Source organism: Drosophila suzukii, chromosome X (assembly GCF_043229965.1).
Source record: "Drosophila suzukii chromosome X, CBGP_Dsuzu_IsoJpt1.0, whole genome shotgun sequence".
Lineage (NCBI taxonomy): Eukaryota > Metazoa > Arthropoda > Insecta > Diptera > Drosophilidae > Drosophila > Drosophila suzukii.
The window spans coordinates 13,781,156-13,796,406 of NC_092084.1; the positions used below are offsets into that span (position 1 = coordinate 13,781,156).

Here is a 15,251-nt window from a genome sequence, read left to right on the forward strand (position 1 = left end):
TGTTTGCGTTTTTTCACGCCCCGCCAGTGTTGCACAATCGCCGACGGATACACAGCTGTTTCGAGGAGTCATGGTTGAAAATTACCTATAAAATTAAATTAGTTAATTAAAAACGATAGCCAGCCGGTGGCCAGAGGAGCAGCAAAGATGCAGCGAGTCCAGGCGGAGCACAAGTCAGCTAGGGTGCATCAGCATCCACACACGCACGCACATTCCCACAGTTTGCAGCACCCGGAGGAGAAGGAGCACAACAGCAATGAGACGACGACCACATCCACGTCGAATGCCCGGGTTGCGGCCAGCAGCAGTGCCACGCCCACAGTGGGGGCAGCGAGTGGAGGAGTAAGTGGAGCACCCACTCCACCCAAGAGTCTGGCCCTCAACCGGAACCACCACTATGCTCCCGGTTCGGACACATCCGGGGACCAGGAGGAGGAGCTGCTGGACTCGCGCTACGAGTGCGCCATCTGCATTGATTGGCTAAATGAACCGGTGCTGACCTCGTGCGGCCATAGATTCTGCCGCAGCTGCCTCACTGCCTGGATGCAGAAGAACAACCAGTGCTGTCCCATGGACAACAAGCGCCTGTCCGCCGAGCACGACATCTTCCCGGACAACTATACACGCCGTGAAATTGAGCAACTGAAGCGCGATTGCCCCAACTCCTCGCTGGGCTGTTCGGTGGTGGCCTCGCCCATCGAACTGCACCGCCACCTGCCCAGTTGTCCCTACAGAAGGCAGCAGGAGCCGCAGGAGGAGAAGTGCCCGTTTGCCAAGATCAAGTGCGATTTTGTGGGCCGGCCGGAGACGAATCAGTTGGAGGAGCACCTCAAGGCCGACATGCCTCATCACATGCAGCTTATGCTGCAGGCCTTCCAGCAGACAGCCATCGCCACCTGGCAGCCGCACAAGCCGAGCACTAGTGGCAGCGCCGTAGAGAATGGACATGGACAGCAGCAGCAACTGCCACCTCCGCCGCAATATGCCAATGGTGTGGATGAGCAAATTGTGCAAACAATGTACCAGAGAATTGTGGTCCTAGAGCAGAGGACACGTGAGCAGGAAACGCGACTGGAGAATCTACAGATGCAGCTACGTCTGGCACGCCAACAGGCGCCCGTGGATCCACGCTATAGCAACGGAACCATTGTGTGGCGCATTGAGCACTTTGGAGCCTTGGTGGCCCGCCTGCGGGCCAATGCCAACAATCTGGAGTACTCACACCAGTGCTACACCTCGCCGCATGGCTACAAGTTCTGTGCCCGGCTAAACATCCAGCCGAGGAAGCCGCATGTGCTAAGCTTGCATGTGCACCTGATGCAGTCGGAGAACGACTACCATTTGGACTGGCCTTTCAAGGGACGTATCAAGTTGTGCATGGTCCATCCGGCGGATGTGACGCTGTCGCAGCACGACACCATCATGACCAAGCCGGAGATACTGGCCTTCCATCAGCCGCGCGAGGCGATCAGCACGCGGGGATTTGGCTTTCTCGAGTACGCCAACATATCGAACATCATTCAGCTGGGATTCTGCGCCGATGACCGGCTGCTCATCAAGATCGAGATCAACATTGTCTGAGATGGAACGAAGGAAACCGGAAACTTAAGTCTTCCGATTACGTTACGTTCACGCCCAAGGTGGATCGAATCGTAGGGCAATAAGGTAATCTGTGCAAGTAGGAACGAAAGTCAACAATTAGTCAGAAAAATTAACATATTTAGCTATTCCCATGTTAGACAGAATGATTCTGTTTATCTTTTTGATATCTAACGTTTACTGCAGTGAATGTGGTAATTTAGAAAGATAGTCCCAGATAAACCCGCTTGAAGGGAGTGCTAGTTAAGGCTTGACCTACTATCACCAGGCAAAATAACTTAGAACTACAGATAACCAGGCGACCCTGCGATTTGTGTGGACATACTCGATCCACTTTCGTGAACACGTACGCCAACGTACAATATGCAATAACCAATAGCTCACACGTATATATTTTATATAGATCTATATATAGTATACAAGCGACCGCTAATAGTCACCGTCTAGCAGGCATCACATAAAGCAATTTCGATGATATTCCAATTACTAATCGATATTATCTATCCTAGAACTATTCCTTATTCTCATTTATATTACTAGTTTTTAATTTTTGTCTAAGCAAGCAAATGTAATTGCAGATCACGTAAAAGGGCTGGGGAAATTAGATCTATAATTAGAAATCTGTATTGAACTTGGATTTCCCCGTGATCCCTTATCAATGCACTTACACACTTAATTAATCTTCAGTTTTCAAAACATTCTCATCAATTTGATTGAATTTAACTTTTAGTAACTGAGTACGTCCATTAGGTACAAATACCGACAATTTTTTTTATCTAGGTTACTTAATATTCAATTTAGAATTATGCTAGGTTTAAAATCTTCAGTTTATCGTTTGGAAAAACTAATGAGTGAGCCAACCAGCGCTTAGAATTTAAAATATGTACCTTTTCAAACAACGAAGGAGCCAGAAAATATATTTTAGCCTCCGTTTATGAAATCCAATTTGATTTGGAAAAAACAAAGGCTGTATGTACTTATTATTTTACCCCAATATTTACCTTAGACCATAACAATACGTACTATGTTTAGTGCTAGGGACCTCGGGTAGAACGCACACCCTGGCATAGATTAAACCCAATTCGGTCTGGGTTCTGACCGCTGACGGAATGGACCCTTCTCCGGTTAGGGAATCCCAATAAAGGACATTTTTGTACCGCCAATCAATTGTTTTATATATTGTACTCCAGTGGATGAAATCAGCATGTCCCAGGGGATCAATGATTCCCTTAACCATGCCATTTGAATGCAGGACCATCATATAATCCGCATCCGTGTTGAACAGACGTGCTGGATTAAATCTTTCCTAAGCCGTAAGGCTGCCCAAACTTCTCTAGATCTTTATCTTAACATTTTATTGATTTTCTTGAAAATTAAAACTTTTCTGGTATTCGTTATGGCGCATTTTGGTGCTTGTTGCTTAACTAAATCTAAACCTAATCCTAACCATCTGCTCAGTGAGCCAGGCGCCAAGTGGCGGGGGCGCTTTCGGTCTGCTCAACCAGCTGCTCCTCCACATCGAGGTCGATGGCCATGGTGATGGTGGTGTTCGGCGGTGTCTTGCCCTCGATCACCTCGATGGTGACTGCCTGCGGCAGAGGCTTTACAGCTGTCTTAACTCTCCCCGGATCGTGGCTACGCATGTGAGCGTTTAGGCCGCCGGATTGGGCGAACGTCTTGCCGCACAGCTTGCATTCGTACTTGCGCTTCTCCGAGTGGAGCAGTTTGTGCACCCGCAGCGCCTTCTTCCTTTGGAACGTCGAACCGCAAATGTCGCAAGCGAAGGGTCGCAAATTGGTGTGCGAAACAGCATGGACATTGAGGTCATGGAAGCTATAGAAGGCCTTGCCGCAAACGCCGCATTTGGCCGGCCTTTCGCCCGTGTGGCGACGCATGTGGGCCGTTAGCACGCCCCGATCCCGGCAAGGCCGCCCGCAGATCTCGCAAATGCAGGGCATGCGACCCGTATGACAGATGCTGTGCGAGGACAGCTCCTTCGGGGTGTAAAAGGTGGCATCGCAGTCCGGACACTTGTGCGGCTTGATGCCAGTGTGCCGCAGGCGGTGGGTCATCATGTTGCCTGACTGAGTGAAGGGTTTTCCGCAGATGTCGCAAACGATGCCGGTGTGCTTCCAGCGATGGCCGCGCAGATCGCGTTCCGTGCGAAACGTTTGGTTGCAGCCCTCCTCCTCGCATTTGTACTCCTGCGGAGGGCCATTCCGCTTCCTGGGACCGTTTGCGGAGGCATCGCTGTGCTTCAAGCGGCGATGGGTCGTCAGACTGCGCCTGCTTGAGTACGCCCGGTCGCACTGATCGCACTGGAAGAGCATGTCCTTTGTGTCGTCGCTGGGCTGAGTGGACTCATCGTCATCCGAATCGCTGTCCTCTTGGTCCTCCTCGTTGGCATCATCGTTGTCGCCCATCCATTCAGGATCCATGTCCAGCAAATCCTCCTGGGTCTCGTATAGTGTTTTCTTCATCGCCGCCGCCCGCTGGAGGTGTTGGCGCGAAGCACTCTCCTCCTCTTCCTCCTCCTTCTCCGCCTCGGTGTCCATGCTTGGTCCATCCACATGGTCGTCGGCAATCTCCTCGCTTATCTGCGATTCGCTTGCGTCCTGGGCAATGGGATCGCTCTGGGGCCTGACGGCGGATTCCTGGGTGGCACAGTGCCCGGTGAGGTGCTTCGTCCGGAAGTGTTCCGGAAAGCTGTCCATAGCCAAGCGCTGGCCGCACAGCCCGCAGCAGACGCCCCAGGAGGCGGGTGCACTGAAGAGCACCTCGCCACACCGGACATTGTGGTACCCACCGGGCACATCCGCCCGTGGCAGAAGCTTGATCATCTTGGCGGATGCGGATAGCTGGCTCCGGCGTTAAAGTGTTCCTACCATCGGATTGGCGTCGCTTTTTTTTTTGTAAATTCTTGGGAGTGGGCTTGTTATCAGCTGGTGGCCAGTGTTGGCTAACTGCCGGCGGTATCGAGCTTCCTAAAAAAGCGGCGCCAATTTTGAAATCGTAATATCAAAGCTTGACTTAATGTTAAAATTAAAGTCCATGAAACATGTCCTATAAAGGTTCATATTTGGTTTTGCTCGAAACACGGCTTTTTATGGATAGAAAATCAGAATTATAACCTTTTTCCAAAATATATTGATTGACTTTAATATTATTGATTTCGAACCATACATTTTTGTCGTTCCAAATTTGGACCGTTATTTCTCTTGTTTTTATCGAAATATCGATTTTTATAATATAAAGAATTTCCAGGCTTTCTTATAATTAAGATTTAAAGCTACAAAAAATTGTAAAATGCATGGATTTCCTAAATTCCCCAATAGAACAAAAGTTAAAAATTAAGCACAAATAACGGTACAATTTACGATCTGACAACGGTAAAAAGCTATCGATAACCGACCGCGCCTATCGGACACCGTTGTGTATTCGGATTTTTGTATTCGAGTATACACTTTTTTTCTTCCATCCTATCCATTGATTTTTCGCTGTCCAGTCGGGGAAGTTGGTAAACAGGACACGGAATCCCCCAGAGAAACGCCCGAGAGAGATCCAGATCCGGAGCAACCATGTCGGAGGCGGCTGTGCCAGCTAGCAATGCGAATGCAAATGCCAGCGAGAAGATGGCCAGTTTGGTGCGGGAGGCGGAGAATTTGAAGACCAAACTGGAGGAGGAGCGCCAGAAGCTGAACGACGTCAATCTGTCGAACATTGCCGAGAGGCTGGAGCAGATCGCCTATGTGAACATCAAGCCGCGCAAGGTGCTCAAGGGCCATCAGGCGAAGGTCCTGTGCACCGACTGGAGTCCCGACAAGCGTCACATCATCTCCTCGTCGCAGGACGGCCGGCTGATCATCTGGGATGCGTTCACCACGAACAAGGAGCACGCCGTCACCATGCCCACCACCTGGATCATGGCCTGTGCCTATGCTCCGTCGGGAAATTTCGTGGCCTGCGGTGGGTTGGACAACAAGGTCACCGTGTATCCGATTACCTCGGATGAGGAGATGGCCGCCAAGAAGCGCACGGTGGGCACCCACACTAGCTACATGTCGTGCTGCATCTACCCGAACTCCGATCAGCAAATACTCACGGGCAGTGGCGATTCCACATGCGCCCTGTGGGACGTAGAGTCGGGCCAGCTGCTCCAAAGTTTCCACGGCCATTCCGGTGATGTGATGGCCATCGATCTGGCCCCCAACGAAACGGGCAACACCTTCGTTTCGGGCAGTTGCGATCGCATGGCCTTCATCTGGGACATGCGTTCGGGTCATGTGGTGCAGTCCTTCGAGGGCCACCAATCGGATGTGAATAGCGTCAAGTTCCATCCTTGCGGAGATGCCATAGCCACGGGATCCGACGACAGCAGCTGCCGGCTGTACGATATGCGAGCGGATCGCGAGGTGGCCGTGTTCGCCAAGGAAAGCATCATCTTTGGGGTCAACTCAGTGGACTTTTCGGTCAGCGGAAGGCTGCTTTTTGCTGGCTACAACGACTACACCGTCAACTTGTGGGACACCCTTAAATCGGAGAGGGTGTGCCTGCTCTACGGGCATGAGAACAAGGTGTCCTGCGTCCAGGTCTCGCCCGATGGCACCGCTCTATCCACCGGCAGTTGGGATTACACCATCCGGGTGTGGGCCTAAGCCGTGTTCAACTAAAAGCCCATTGTTAGGGGGCATCTGTCCAGGACAGATGCTGCCTCGCTTTGTTTTCCCCTCTGTTCCATCTAGTCTCTATTTTGTTTTTGTTGTGCATTTCTAAAATATTTAATTAACGGATTTGGTATGGGTCATATCGGGACTACCAACTGCTGTATTATAATGAACCCAAGTATATATATATCTATGTATCTCGACGTGTAACCATTATGCAACTAGCTATAAGTTCCTGTTCGAAATAAATGTTGAGCGATAGAAAAACTTGTGTTTGTTTGGAAAGATAAACTCCATTTGGATAACATTTGTCAGGAATTTTATTGTACCTGGCTTTGTGCGAAATGATTTCCTTAAGTTGTAATATACGCGGAAGCATACTATGCTTAAAACTAGCTTAATATTGAACAGTTTTAACAGTATATACATTTTGTCTCTATTGATATGTAGAAACTAATACTTTTTAAACATAAACGGAAAGCTTTCCTTTTTTAAATTGTTTAAGGGACAGCTAGTAATAACTTTTAATTACAATTTTTAAGTGTTGGCTTGTTTAAAACTATGGCAGATACATATGTCAAAAATTGGTACGATAGTGACTTAAACTAAATCAAGTTTCAATATACGTTTTAATATTTCGAGCCTAGAACAGTGGACGTAATACGTGATGAAAGTAGAGGGGATACAGAAGGTGATTTTGAGAGGCAGGGGATCCCCTCAATCAGGTCAGTAGGTGAACAGCATATCGTTGGGTCCCGCCTCCACGCCCTCCGCGGCATTGGTCGTCGCCTGGAGCTTGTGTGCCCGCATGTGAGCGGATAGGCCTGCCGCTTGGGCATAGGCATTTCCACAGACCTTGCACTTGAACTTCTTGATTCCCAAATGCAGGTGCTTGTGGTGGTACAGCGCCTTCGGGCGGGAGAAGGCCGAATCACATTTGTCACACTTGTAGGGCTTTTCGGTGGAGTGCATGGCCTGGTGTTCGTTGAGCAGCGACTTGGAGGCAAAGCGGCGGGCGCAGGTCTGGCACTGGAAGGGTTTCTCACCCGTATGCGTGCGCCGGTGGACGATCAACGCCTCCCGGTAGCGGGATCTATAACCGCACAGCTCGCACACGTAGTTGCGCTCCTCACTGTGGACACGCCGATGCGAGGTGAGGTTGTGCTGGTTGACAAACGACTTGCCGCAGTTCTCGTGCTCGCACTTGAATGTTCGGGCGCCGGAGTGACCCTGTACATGGCGTAGCAGGGAGCGCGAGCTCTTGAAAATCTTGTCGCACAGCTGGCAGGCGAACTCCGTGTGCTCCTTGCGACGATGCTGGGCCAACGCCCGGTCCACATCGAAGGTGGCTTCGCAGTCGTCGCATTTAAACGCCTGCGGATGCGGGTGGCTCATCTTCAGGTGCGTGTTCAGGTATTTCTGGGTGGTGTACTTGCGATCGCAGTGTGTGCAGTTGTAGTCCTTAGGCTGGCGCTGTTTCTGAAAGGCGAAAGTGGTCACATATTAGAGATTGAAGGCCAAATAGTACTTGTTAACTATATAGAAATATATATTTTACTTCTACATATATGCCTTTCTTTTTTGGGGGCTACCTTAAAAACAGACTGCTGGTCCTCCTCCTCATCCAGTTGGTTATCCCTAGGATCTTCCTCACCCCTCATCTTCTCCAGATCGTAGCCCTCATTGTCGGAGGAATCGGAGGAACTGCCACGATCACGCTGCCACATCGTATCCATGGTCTCCTCCTCCTCAGACTGTTTACCTTTAAGCGACATGATGCGCAGTGGATTGGTCTCTTCGTGGTCCACTTCCTGTTCCGTCTCCTCAGCGTCCAGGGCATCATCGGTGGACAGGAACTCCTCCTTGAGGCTATCTGCCAGCAAAGTTGCTGCAACTGTCGTCTGGAGCTCCTGTTCCGCTCCTGGTCTGGACGCTCCCAATCTGGTGACCGTTTGGGTCAGGGGCCTGCCCTGCTTGTCAAAGTGAACATTCCGGATGTGGCGGGCGAAGTCCTCGAACCCAAAGTGCTTCATCTCGCAGAGCAGGCAAATTAGTTGGAAGCTATTCGCCTCCTGTTCGTAGAAGATCTCGCCGCATTTCGGACGCAACTGCTGCTGGGCGTGCAAGCGCACATAGTCCACGTTGGCGAGGCAGTGTCTCAGCATTCTGCGCGCCGGCTGCTTTTAATTCATCCCAAAAATGCAAAATGCAATATTATATTGAACAAAATCAAACACAGCCGGCGTTGCCAGACCAATGCCGGTGCAGGGAGAGTTGCCAGACCATCGCGTTCATGGATAATGTGTAAAACAGCCTCAAACCAAGGGTTAAAGCATTTAACTGAAGGTTAAAATTTAAAACTAACCGCTTTTTGAATCAAAATCGAAAAGGCCAAATGAGAGTTACTTTTTCGAATTTAATACGAGATAAACTTTCGCAGGGAGTCAATTCTGATGCTGATATTTAATAAACTGCGGATCCTTCAGATCCTCGATGCTCTTGAGTTTCCGAGTGGCCCGCTGATTCCTTTGGCGGTGCATCCGCTTGTGCTGGGCATAGCCCGCCGCCTGGGCAAATGACTTGTCGCACTGCGAGCACTTGAAGCGCTTCCCATCCTCATGGAGCGGCCTATGATGATAGAGAGCCCGCGAGCTGGAGAAACCCACATTGCAATCGGTGCAAATGTACCTCTGGCGACGTTGGGCGGTGTCCAAGTGCCGCTCCAGGTGGGTTTTCAACTGATAGCTGGCCGGGAAGCTCGCCTGGCAGGTGTGACAGCTGAAGGGCTTCTCGCCGGTGTGACGCCGCCGATGGACCTTCAGATTCCAATGGATACCCGTCCGATAGCCGCAGAACTCGCACATCAGTCGCTGTGGCCCTCGCCCGCCATCGCCATCCGAACTTGGAGTTGGACGTTCCGCCGACATGGTCGCCTCGCGTGTGCCAAATCTAAACGCCGGCACTATTGTTAGACGCACCGATTTACACCTTACCACTTGGCATTTGGCCGCTTCAGCAGTTGGGCCGATTAATTGCTGTCAAAACAACCGAATTGTTTGGCTAATTTAAGAACGGGGGTCTCTTTTGTGAATCAGATTCTGTTATATTTATCAATACAAAAAGGTTAACCGCGAAAATCGCCCATTTCCTTTTGGGGGATTTCCAAATTCGAATATTATCCGCTGGCCGGGATTAGAGATTACAGGGTTTCCTTCCGGTTTTAGTTTCACAGGACTTTTTCGAAATTGACTTGGTTGTCGGAAGCATTTCGTTATATGTACACTTTAAATGGGCTTAAAATATATGTACTTGTATATTTTTAACTTTAACAAAGTTTAGTTTTCAACAAAAATCCTTTTAGTTATACTAAATTTAACCAATGTTTAGGATTCGTAGCTTTCAATGCCATCTTAATATTTACAATACGCCAATCAAATTCGCTATTTCTAAATTTCAACTTGTTTGAATGCATTTTACAACTTTCAGGGCCGTTTTATCTTTTAGCATGTTAAACTTAAAGTAGGTTTTAAACTGTTTCAAAGCTTATTTTTGGTTTAACATGCGGACGAGAAAACAGCCATAGTTTGTCTAACTCTAGAGGAAGTGTACCAGTTATTTACAAATAAATTCGATGAAAATCCATGGAATGAAAACCGAAACAATACAACAAAATGAACCATTAAAAATATAGATGTCTACTATAGCCTATGCCTGAGTTCCTAAACCTAAAACGTCACGATTGGAAGATACAAAATTGTAGCCTACATTTGTCCTTAGGATCTCCACGATCCTAACCGTTGAGCTCGTCGTTCCGATGCTTGCGCATATGTCCAGCGAGTCCCGCCGCCTGGGCATAGGCATTCCCGCAGAGCTTGCAGACGAACTGCTTGGTGTCCGCGTGGAGGAACTTGTGATGATAGAGGCCCTTCTGCCGCGAGAAGGTCGCCCCGCACACGCTGCACACATGCGGCCGCTCTGTGGAATGCATGGCCATATGCTCCCGCAGGCCGGAGTGGGAGGGGAATCGCTTGTCGCACACCTGGCAGCCGAATGGCCGCTCGCCCGTGTGGCTCCTGATGTGGACGCGCAGCGTCTCCTTGTTCCGGCAGCTGTAGCCGCAGCTCTCGCACACGAAGTTCTTTTGCTCCGTGTGCACCTTGCCGTGGTTGCGCATGTGGCGGACGGTGAAGAAGCGCTTGCCGCAGCCAGGATGCGGGCAGGGCACGTTCCGTTCGCTGGTGTGCTTCAGCTGGTGGCGCTTCAGCTCGTGACGGGTTTTGTAGCGCCGACCGCAGACCTCGCAGGCTGCTCCGCCGTGGGCCTGCACCATGTGCTCGTCCAGCAGGCGGAGTCGCGGCAATTGGGCCTCGCACTCCAGGCAGGTGAAGGTGGCGGAGCCTCCTCCTCCCTCCTCGCCATTGTCATGGTCCCGCTTTAAATGCTGCCTCAGGCTGTATTTCCCATGGTAGATCTTGCCGCAATGCTCGCATTTGTGCTCCTGGGCGGTGGAGGAAGACTTGGCGGGCACCTCCTTGGGAGGCTCGTAGTCGGCATCCTCGCTGTCCGCCTCCGGAGAGGCAACATCCTTGTGCTGACGCACTATGTGGCGCTCTAGAACTTTGCGACTCTGGTAGACCTTCGTGCAGTGCGGACAGAAGTGGGGCGTCTTCGCCGACTGCCTGCTTTCGCTGTCCGGATCCAGTTTGATGGCGCACTCCTCCTGCTCGGAGTCCTCCTCCTTGTAGTCCACCTTGAGAGCTCTCACTTGACGCAGAGATTCGCTGGCTGCTGGTGCAGTATGATGATGGTCCACTTGCCACTTGATAATGGTCTGCCTGGTCGGCCGCTCCTCCTCCTCCTCGTCCTGCTCCTGCCCCAGAGAGCCCCGTCCATCTTCGTCGTCGCTGTCCTCGTCGTGGTCGCCGCCAATCTCGTACCAGGCAAAGGGATTCACCTGCGCCACAATGGGCACCGGCGAGGTGTGCTCCCTATCCCGATCCCGCTCCTGCTTGAGGTCTGCTCCTCCAGCGTCCAGCGCCGCCTCCGTCTTCAGCAGCCCGTTCTCAAAGTGGACATTCTGGACGTGGAGCAGGAAGTCCCCGAAGACAAAGCTCTTCATCTCACAGAACGCACAGTCGATGCGAAAGCTGTGCAGGCTCTGGAAGTAGATCTCGCCGCACTTGGCGTTCGCCATTCCGGCGTACGTGTCCGGCTTGAGCGACTTGAGCATGGTAGCGGCTCTTTGCTCCCACCTGGCCGTTGCTCGCCAGGATTCGCGTCCTTTATTCGAATATTTTCGTCCAATAAGAACGCGAGCTTGCAGTGTTGAACAGCTGATCTTGTTGTAGGTGCCACTGTGCTGTTAGCGGGATTTTTTTACGCTAAAACTAGCTCGTTTTTTAAGCTAACATTTTCTCTAATTTTGTTTCAAATGTTATTTTTTAATGATCCACTTTGAATATTTATTTTATCTATAGTTTCCACAAAGTAGTTACGACTTTTGTTTATTTATTATTTACTGCTTAATTGGTAAAAATATTTTATCAGCTTAACAGAAAATATTAACCATTATATTTTACAAATTCCTACTGAGATATAAAGTCTCCTTTTTTCCCGAATACTTATAATTGTAAATTAGCTATTTTAAGCTTATCTGATTAGCCACCTTTAAGCGGTTGCCAACACTGGCTTCCTGCTCGCACTGTCGATATCGATGTCCGATAAACCCCGATAGGTTGCGTTGTGGCAACACGAGATTCCGATTTCGCATTCCTCCGGAGAATTGAATTTACCCGTGAATTAAACCCATTGAACCGCCAGCCATGCATCCCGATCTCACAGAGCGCATTCTCCAGCAGCTGGAGACCGCCGACAAGGTGGACACCCTGGACCTGGCGGCGCAGTTTGCCGAGGATCACCAGAAGATAGTGGGCGCCTTGAAGAGCATCCAGGCGCATGGCGAACTGGTCACCGCGGAAACGGCAACCCACAAGAGTCTGGGCCTCACGGACGAGGGTCGCGCCGTCGTGGAGCATGGCAGTCACGAGGCCTTGGTCTACGCCGCCGTTCCCCCGGAGGGAATCGCCCAGGCGGCTCTGATGGCAGCCGGCGGTCCAAATGCCAAGGTGGGATTCAGCAAGGCCATGTCCCACGGCTGGATTCTGGTGGACAAGAGTGTCAGTCCGCCCCTTGTGCGCCGCAAGGTGGACACAATCACGGACGTGGTGAGGAACCAACTGCAGCAGGTGGCCGAGGGAAAGGGAGACCAGCTGCCCGCCAAGGAGGTGGCCGACTTCAAGAAACGCAAGCTCCTCCAGGAAACGACCACCAAGAGCTTTGTCCTGGCCCGCGGCCCCGAGTTCGCCACCACGCTCACCAAGCTGGAAACGGATCTCACGGTGGAAATGCTTGCCAGCGGTCTGTGGGATCAGCTCAAGTTCAAGGCCTACAATTTTGATGCCTTGGGTGCGCCACCAACGCGTGGTCATCTGCATCCTCTGCTCAAAGTGCGCACCGAGTTCCGGCAAATATTCCTTGAGATGGGCTTCTCTGAGATGCCCACCAACAACTATGTGGAGTCGTCGTTCTGGAACTTCGATGCACTCTATCAGCCGCAACAGCATCCGGCTCGCGATGCCCACGACACCTTCTTTGTGAATAATCCGGCCAAGAGCCACAAGTTCCCGCAGGACTATCTGGAGCGGGTGAAGAAGGTGCACTCGCAGGGTGGCTATGGATCCAAGGGTTACGGCTACGACTGGAAGCTGGAGGAGGCGCAGAAGAATCTGCTGCGAACCCACACGACGGCCGTGAGTGCCAGGATGCTGTACAAGCTGGCCAACCAGGAGGGCGGCTTCAAGCCGGCCAAGTACTTCAGCATCGACAAGGTGTTCCGCAACGAAACGCTGGACGCCACCCATCTGGCGGAGTTCCATCAGGTGGAGGGTGTAATTGCAGATGTTGGCCTCACGCTGGGCGATCTCATTGGCACGCTGTACGAGTTCTTCAGGAAGCTGGGCATCACGCAGCTGGAATTCAAGCCTGCCTACAATCCCTACACGGAGCCCAGCATGGAGATCTTCTGCTATCACCCCGGCCTGGGCAAGTGGATCGAGGTGGGCAACTCTGGCGTCTTCCGGCCGGAGATGCTGCTGCCCATGGGTGTGCCGGAGAATGTGAACGTAATTGCCTGGGGTCTGTCGCTGGAGCGGCCCACCATGATCAAGTACGGCATCAACAACATCAGGGATCTTGTGGGACCCAAGGTGGATCTGAAGATGGTGGAGGAGGGCCCAATCTGCCGGCTGGATCATGCTTAATGCCTTGAAAACCCTAGGACCCGCGATCAAATTGCATTTTTTTAAACAAACGAATGTTCCAAAAATATTTATAAATAAAGTTTCCACCACAGAAATTGCATTTGAATATTTAAGGAAACTAATTTACAAATTATATTATAAAACACATTGACATTTTTAAATTTTGGCGGGCTGCTTCAGCTGTTGTCCAGGGCTGTCGAGTAACACCAAATGTTTAATCCAAAATGATTTGTCTTTAAATTAGCTGTGCTTGCCTAGAACTTTATAAAAATCAAATTTTTAATAAAAGCTTGCTTATAAAGTGAAAAAATGTTTGTAAACCGATTATAAAAAATTCAAGATAAAATATGGAAGCTACTTGACAACCCTGCCACAACGTCACACACACACACATGCAAGCGCGCGAAGAAAACAATAACAAACGAACAATCCAAACAAAAAAAACGAAAATTCGTCATCAAGCGCTGGAGTTTTGGCCTCAAAAATGGCTACCAATCCGACGCAGACCCTCCACCAGGCGATCCAGGCCAAGTTCGGCCTCCAGGGCGCCAGCGATTCGCCCACATTGGGCGGTACAAGTGGCACGCCCCCACAAACGACGCCCAGATTTGTTATTCCGCAGCTGAAAATTCCGCAGTTGCAACTGCAGGCGGCCACTGCGGATGCGGCTGCCCAGCGGGAATCCCGTCTGGCGGCGGACGCCCACAACCAGTTGCTCCTGAACGAGATCAAGCTGAGGCGACGCCAGCGATCAGAGAGCGAGAACCAAACGACGACGGGAACGGGATTTGTGATTCCCCAATTGGCGGCGACGACGACGACGCCCGGAAAGCCCCTGAACATACCGCTCCTAGCCCGGCTGGAGCACGGTGTGGATCGTCTACGTATACGGGACGATGGAGGCGATGGGGCCACGGCTGGGGCCACGATTACGTCCACGCCAGCACCACTCATTGACCTCTCGTCCACGGTGATAGCTGCCAGCAAGGATGCACCGCCCAAGGAGTCGGCCAGCAAGGCGCGCCAGCTGACCAGCCGGGAGAACTTTGACATACCCTTCATTGCCTGCGATCGCGGTAGGAAGAGCACGCCCACCGGAGGTCTGCTGGCCACACGCCGGCGGTCCCTCAATGTCGAGGATGAGGAGGCGGCCGAGGACGAGCTGGCCAACCAGGCGCCCGCGAATACCAACTACCGGGAACAGCCGGGACCCATTGGCCAAATGCTAGACGCTGTGGTGGGCTATCCGGAACCGAGGAGGCCCCGACTGGAGTACGCCGTCACCCGGCTGGAGCGGCAGCATCTGAGGATGTGCCAGCGGGAGGACTACGGCAGCCAGGTCAAGAGATTCCGTTTCGATACTCCCTCGCCGGATGAGCTGGTCAAGCAGGCGCTGCAGAAGTCCTGGCGCGTCTCGCGCACTTGACTTTAACATCCGTCGCATCTTTTAGTTGACAATTACCGAAAAGTAAAATCAAAACCCCTGAAACTGGTGTAATAACACACTTATTATTTTAGTTCACCGTTTTAAAAGAAATTAAAATATTATTAACTTCGATTACGTTTATGATTTTTATTGCTTGTTTTTAAGATATAGTGGTATAACAAAAATATACGCATTATTTTTCTAAAATCTGAAAATAAAAATATATTAAGAAGTGATTTTGAA

At 50.9% G+C, this 15,251-nt stretch overlaps 9 protein-coding genes across 9 annotated transcripts in view; 5 read left to right on the plus strand and 4 right to left on the minus strand.

Annotated features, from left to right (window-relative positions):
- cyr (cypher) overlaps window positions 1-15,251 on the plus strand; it is a 49,611-nt gene that overhangs the window by 7,557 nt on the left and 26,803 nt on the right. The gene's annotated exons all lie outside the window — the stretch shown is intronic.
- Traf6 (TNF-receptor-associated factor 6) lies at window positions 22-2,762 on the plus strand. The gene has a single exon (XM_017086924.4). It carries the CDS (start codon window positions 148-150, stop codon window positions 1,579-1,581), a length of 1,434 nt encoding a protein of 477 aa, XP_016942413.2. The 5' UTR covers window positions 22-147; the 3' UTR covers window positions 1,582-2,762.
- Window positions 2,940-4,545, minus strand: LOC108019167 (zinc finger protein 723). Its single transcript, XM_017086925.4, has one exon. It carries the CDS (start codon window positions 4,437-4,439, stop codon window positions 3,054-3,056), a length of 1,386 nt encoding a protein of 461 aa, XP_016942414.2. The 5' UTR covers window positions 4,440-4,545; the 3' UTR covers window positions 2,940-3,053.
- On the plus strand, window positions 5,024-6,530 carry Gbeta5 (guanine nucleotide-binding protein subunit beta-5). Its single transcript, XM_017086525.4, has one exon. The coding sequence runs from the start codon at window positions 5,178-5,180 to the stop codon at window positions 6,252-6,254; it is 1,077 nt and encodes a 358-aa protein (XP_016942014.1). The 5' UTR covers window positions 5,024-5,177; the 3' UTR covers window positions 6,255-6,530.
- On the minus strand, window positions 6,566-8,525 carry LOC108018972 (zinc finger protein 695). The gene is made up of 2 exons (XM_017086574.4): window positions 7,856-8,525; window positions 6,566-7,742 (listed from the first exon to the last, which is right to left on the minus strand). The coding sequence occupies exons 1-2, from the start codon at window positions 8,426-8,428 to the stop codon at window positions 6,990-6,992; spliced, it is 1,326 nt and encodes a 441-aa protein (XP_016942063.2). The 5' UTR covers window positions 8,429-8,525; the 3' UTR covers window positions 6,566-6,989.
- Window positions 8,666-9,332, minus strand: LOC108018920 (zinc finger protein 239). Its single transcript, XM_017086512.4, has one exon. The coding sequence runs from the start codon at window positions 9,188-9,190 to the stop codon at window positions 8,708-8,710; it is 483 nt and encodes a 160-aa protein (XP_016942001.2). The 5' UTR covers window positions 9,191-9,332; the 3' UTR covers window positions 8,666-8,707.
- LOC108018919 (zinc finger protein 771) lies at window positions 9,342-11,600 on the minus strand. The gene has a single exon (XM_017086511.4). The coding sequence runs from the start codon at window positions 11,491-11,493 to the stop codon at window positions 10,054-10,056; it is 1,440 nt and encodes a 479-aa protein (XP_016942000.2). The 5' UTR covers window positions 11,494-11,600; the 3' UTR covers window positions 9,342-10,053.
- alpha-PheRS (phenylalanine--tRNA ligase alpha subunit) lies at window positions 11,981-13,677 on the plus strand. Its single transcript, XM_017086521.3, has one exon. The coding sequence runs from the start codon at window positions 12,086-12,088 to the stop codon at window positions 13,580-13,582; it is 1,497 nt and encodes a 498-aa protein (XP_016942010.2). The 5' UTR covers window positions 11,981-12,085; the 3' UTR covers window positions 13,583-13,677.
- Window positions 13,957-15,143, plus strand: LOC108018979 (uncharacterized). Its single transcript, XM_017086584.4, has one exon. It carries the CDS (start codon window positions 14,067-14,069, stop codon window positions 15,006-15,008), a length of 942 nt encoding a protein of 313 aa, XP_016942073.2. The 5' UTR covers window positions 13,957-14,066; the 3' UTR covers window positions 15,009-15,143.

Coding starts and splice junctions, on each gene's coding strand:
- Traf6 (XM_017086924.4), top strand. CDS start 148: ATGCAGCGAGTCCAGGCGGAGCACAAGTCAGCTAGGGTGCATCAGCAT.
- LOC108019167 (XM_017086925.4), bottom strand. CDS start 4,439: ATGATCAAGCTTCTGCCACGGGCGGATGTGCCCGGTGGGTACCACAAT.
- Gbeta5 (XM_017086525.4), top strand. CDS start 5,178: ATGTCGGAGGCGGCTGTGCCAGCTAGCAATGCGAATGCAAATGCCAGC.
- LOC108018972 (XM_017086574.4), bottom strand. CDS start 8,428: ATGCTGAGACACTGCCTCGCCAACGTGGACTATGTGCGCTTGCACGCC. Junction 7,743..7,855: donor ACCAGCAGTCTGTTTTTAAG/GTAGCCCCCAAA, acceptor TTCGCCTTTCAG/AAACAGCGCCAGCCTAAGGA.
- LOC108018920 (XM_017086512.4), bottom strand. CDS start 9,190: ATGTCGGCGGAACGTCCAACTCCAAGTTCGGATGGCGATGGCGGGCGA.
- LOC108018919 (XM_017086511.4), bottom strand. CDS start 11,493: ATGCTCAAGTCGCTCAAGCCGGACACGTACGCCGGAATGGCGAACGCC.
- alpha-PheRS (XM_017086521.3), top strand. CDS start 12,086: ATGCATCCCGATCTCACAGAGCGCATTCTCCAGCAGCTGGAGACCGCC.
- LOC108018979 (XM_017086584.4), top strand. CDS start 14,067: ATGGCTACCAATCCGACGCAGACCCTCCACCAGGCGATCCAGGCCAAG.